General features: G+C 56.1%; 1 protein-coding gene across 1 annotated transcript; it reads right to left on the reverse strand.

Annotated features, from left to right (window-relative positions):
- Nucleotides 1-2,212: 2,212 nt before the first annotated feature.
- LOC104271880 (apoptosis-enhancing nuclease-like) lies at nt 2,213-3,862 on the reverse strand. Its single transcript, XM_009866695.1, is given in 4 exon segments — nt 2,213-2,416; nt 2,789-2,989; nt 3,199-3,709; nt 3,711-3,862. Coding segments are annotated over 4 exon segments (1,068 nt in total).
- Between the last annotated feature and the right edge of the window lie 45 nt (nt 3,863-3,907).

Below are 3,907 nucleotides of genomic sequence, written 5' to 3' on the forward strand. Positions count from 1 at the left end.
TAAAGCCTCGCGGCCTTCCCCCTCCTTTTGCAGCTTTCTCCAGCCTCACCCCGACATACTCTTGTCTCACCCTAAACCACATGATGGCTGGATGCAAGTCAATGCCATGGGGTGGCAAGACAGAGTGGGCTGAGGGGACAAGTTTGGGGCTCAGGGAGACAAGCCTGGACGTCCTGTGCAAGTTCCCCACAAGCCCACATCCCTCCCACCACCCTGGGAGAGGTGGAAACTGCAAAAAGGATGAAATAGCGAAAAACCTGTACTGCCTGTGCTCCTCCTGCCCCCTCCCAGGTGCCTCCATGGGGTTCAGGTCCTGCTGATACTGCACAGCATTGCACCAGGGCTCAGCTAAGCTGCACCCTGAGGCTTGCACAGAGGGTGCCAGTGGTGGTTTACAGCTTGTTTCATCAGGGACATGCCTGGGGCAAGTTGGCATGAGCAGGATTTAAAGACCTACAGTGGGGCCACGCTTCCTAACAGATCTGATGGAGAGTGCCTAGACCACATGCTCATGGTGCAGCCCAGGCTATTATTATTTCTGTTGAAGAACAGTTGTGCTTGGCACAGGAAGCCAGAGCTTTCTGGACACATCCTACATGTTTTAAAGCCTTTCTGACCTGCCTGTGGCCTTCTCTGCTGGGCAGCAAGGAGTTAAGGTGGGAAGTGCAAGATGCTCTTGTAATGGCACTAATGTGTGCGTCAGGTGTTCCTTCGTCACCACTCCCTTGGCAGATTCCCAAGGCTGGGGCTGAGCTCTCCTTCCCTCCTCTGTGCTTCGAAAAGCCTAGGATCCATCTAGCCAGGCTGCAGGTGGCGTGCACTTCATTTCAGTCCTGTGGCCAGGCTCCTGAAAGCCCCTGGGTTGCTAGCAGCCCTCTAGACCCATATCAATTGGGAATGGTGGACCCCGGTGCTAAAGCAGTGGCCTCAACCTTGAGGTACCCAGCAAAAAAAATAGGATTTTTATGCAAGTATGGCCATTCAGTTCCCTGGGGAAGTGTGTGACTCCTTGTGTCCAGCCTCAAACCCCACTCTGGTGCTCACACACCCAGCTGGGGGTACATCTGTGCAGCCAATGGTACCTACATATGCTACTCATGAAGCAGCAGGTGACTGTCAGCCCATCTCACACTGCAGCTGAGCATTGTTCTTCCTCTCCAGCTCTTGCTCGCAGACCCTCTGCACAGGGAGGCTGATGTGGGAGGTGGGCAAATCCCACTAATACAGGGAGCTCCCCACGCTGGGAGAGCCCAGCTGGTGAGGAGTGACACAGCAGGACGCTTTTTCTTGCACTGGGCTTTCTCCAACCAGCTGGACGTGCTGGACCACAGGGCTCTGGCTGAGTCCATCTCATTTCTCCTGCCTTCACAGGGATGTCTCCAGCATGGTGGAGACCAGCCTGAACCCCAACGAACTGCTTGCTCCAAGCCATCATCAGGCCCCTCCAAGCAACTTTTCTTGTTGCAGGTGGGTTTTAAGCCCAGAGCACACAGGCAGCCATTTGCCAACCTCACCCCCATCCTCTCCCTTCCAGAGAGCTGCCAAATCAGATTATGCAGGACGTACACAAGGGTTTAGCCAGAACACTTTAATTTAGGAATTGGACAATTATGTGAATAGTCTATTCAAAATGAAGTGCATCCTATGCTCTTGTCCAGGCTGGACACTGATTAGACCCAGACTTTCTTTTCAGGCTTCATTGTGCAAAGAAAGCAAGGAGGAAACTTGCTGAACCAGCCCCAGATGGTTCACAGCCTTTGGACATCAGCAAGACACCTCAGTCCTCCCAAAGGAAGACCTGCCACTTGCCCACCATGGGGTTATCCCTTTCCCAGAGGTGCCCTGGCAGCCCTAGGCAACCACTGCAGCCATTGCGTGTCCACAGGGGCTCCGCCGGCTGGCTCCAGGACCCTGCCTGTCCCTAAGCACCAAGTGACAGATGAACACGGCACACCCGCAGCGCTTATTGCTGTGCAACAGCAAGAGGCTGCAGATTGTGGTTTTGGGAGATTGCTGGTGTCCAAGTATCACCATTTCTCTGTCCCTGAGTGGGGCTGGGGGTGTCCAACCCCGCTGCGTTGCTGCTGGCAGCAGAGTTGGGTGCCAGACAGAGCCCGTGGGGCCCAGGGAAGGAGGTCAGCAGCTGTCTCCACCTTTAATAGCTGAAGGCACCAGGATGGCCCAAGACATGTGGAGGAGATGCTGTCCCCCATCACAGGCTGCTTGCCATCAGGTCTGTGGGCCAGTACCGGTCATCCATGTACTGGCTGCTGTCTGCGGTGGGGTCTGTGACAGGGCTGGGGGGCCGGGCGGGCAGGCTGCGGGCCAGCTCCGTCTCCCACTGCACCTCCACCAGTCTGTACAGCTCCATGGCCGTCTGAGCATCCTCCACCGATGAGTGTCCTTTGCTGCCCACCTGAGCCAAGGGAGAAAAGCCTCGTTAGACACGGAGCGGGGAGCAAAAGTCCTACAGGTCACGTCTGCTTGCTCAGAAGGACACAAGTGGAGGGGTTTTGGAGGCAGCAAAGGTTCAAAGCAGCCAAGGAGATGCAGGAATCTCTCAAGGACTTTCTGGGTGGCACAGGTCCTGTCCCTGCTTTACTAAGATGCTTAATGTTCAGCTGGGGAGGCCCTGGGCTCCTCCAGCTTGATCATAGCTGGAAGCACAGGATGAACAAGGTTCACCTCAGTCTCACAGAGAGCACGCAGGGAGATGGAGGGAGCAGGCTGACCATACAGGCTCATAACAAACCCAGGAACTGCTCCCCATAAGATTCCTGGTGCTTACCTGAATTTTTTTCTGGAGCAGGTGCCTGGCCAAGCTCTTGAGTGAGACATTGGCCTTGCTAGGCAGCCCTGCCCTCTGGTTCAGCACGGGGATCCGGCTGGTGTCTCGGGTCTTGTCCTTTGGGTGGAAGTACTTCAGGGCTTGGAAGTCATGGTGGATGGCGTGTCCTACCACGATCTTGTCTTTCAAGATCTTCAGGATCTGGAAGCATGAGAAAGGGTTAGACAGGCAGAGCAGCAAAAGAAACACTGGTCAAGCATAAACTATTTTGTGCTAAATCCAGTTCCTTCAGTTCTAGTTTTTGGGTTCCCAGAACAGAGCAGGTCAGCACAGGCTGCCTGATATCTCAGTGTATGCCTGGCAAGTAACACAACTTTTTTTCCTTTTTTTCCCCCCCTCTTTTTTCTCACCTCTGCCTGGGCAGCCTTGAAGGGAATCGCACTCTTCATGTGCCGCTTGGTGATGCCACTCCAGCGCGTCCGGTAGTCCACAATGGGCAGCTCAGGCCGGACATACTTGTCGTAGATTACATCCCCCTCATAATTCACCACGGAGCACCGTGCCAGCTCACTCAGCCTGCCCTGAGGACCTGTGCCCACCATCTCGCAGTCAATGGCCACATACTTGCCTGGGCGCGGGAGTGGGGAGGACATCCGGACCCCCTTGGAAGTGCCATTCCCCTGGGACAGCAGCACGGAGTGGTGCCTGGCTATGCTGTCTGGAGAGGCGGATGGTGACAAGGATGAGGTGACCTTTTTGGGTTTGGGGACCTTCCTGCAGCGGGATGCCATGGTGCCATCTGCCTTGGTGAGCGTCCTGCATGCCTCCACCTCTGCCGCAGGGGTCTGGCTGTCCAGGCACCTGCGAGGGCTCAGCAGCCCTTTCTGCTCCAGCAGCATCCGACGCTCCATGAACCGAAAAACGGCTCCTCTTCTTGCTGCAACCCTGGGGTGAGCCGGGACCCCTCGGGGGCCGAGCGCAGCCCCCCAAGGAGGGGCCATGGGTGCCCTGAGGGATGGCTGAGGCTTTTGGGGTGTGCAGCAGCGGGGTCATCTGTCCTTTGCCAGGAGGCATCCCTGCTGGAGTGGGTACAGGGGGGGATATGAGGGCGATGAAGCC

This window comes from Apaloderma vittatum, unplaced genomic scaffold (assembly GCF_000703405.1).
Source record: "Apaloderma vittatum isolate BGI_N311 unplaced genomic scaffold, ASM70340v1 scaffold17613, whole genome shotgun sequence".
NCBI classification, from domain to species: Eukaryota; Metazoa; Chordata; class Aves; order Trogoniformes; family Trogonidae; genus Apaloderma; species Apaloderma vittatum.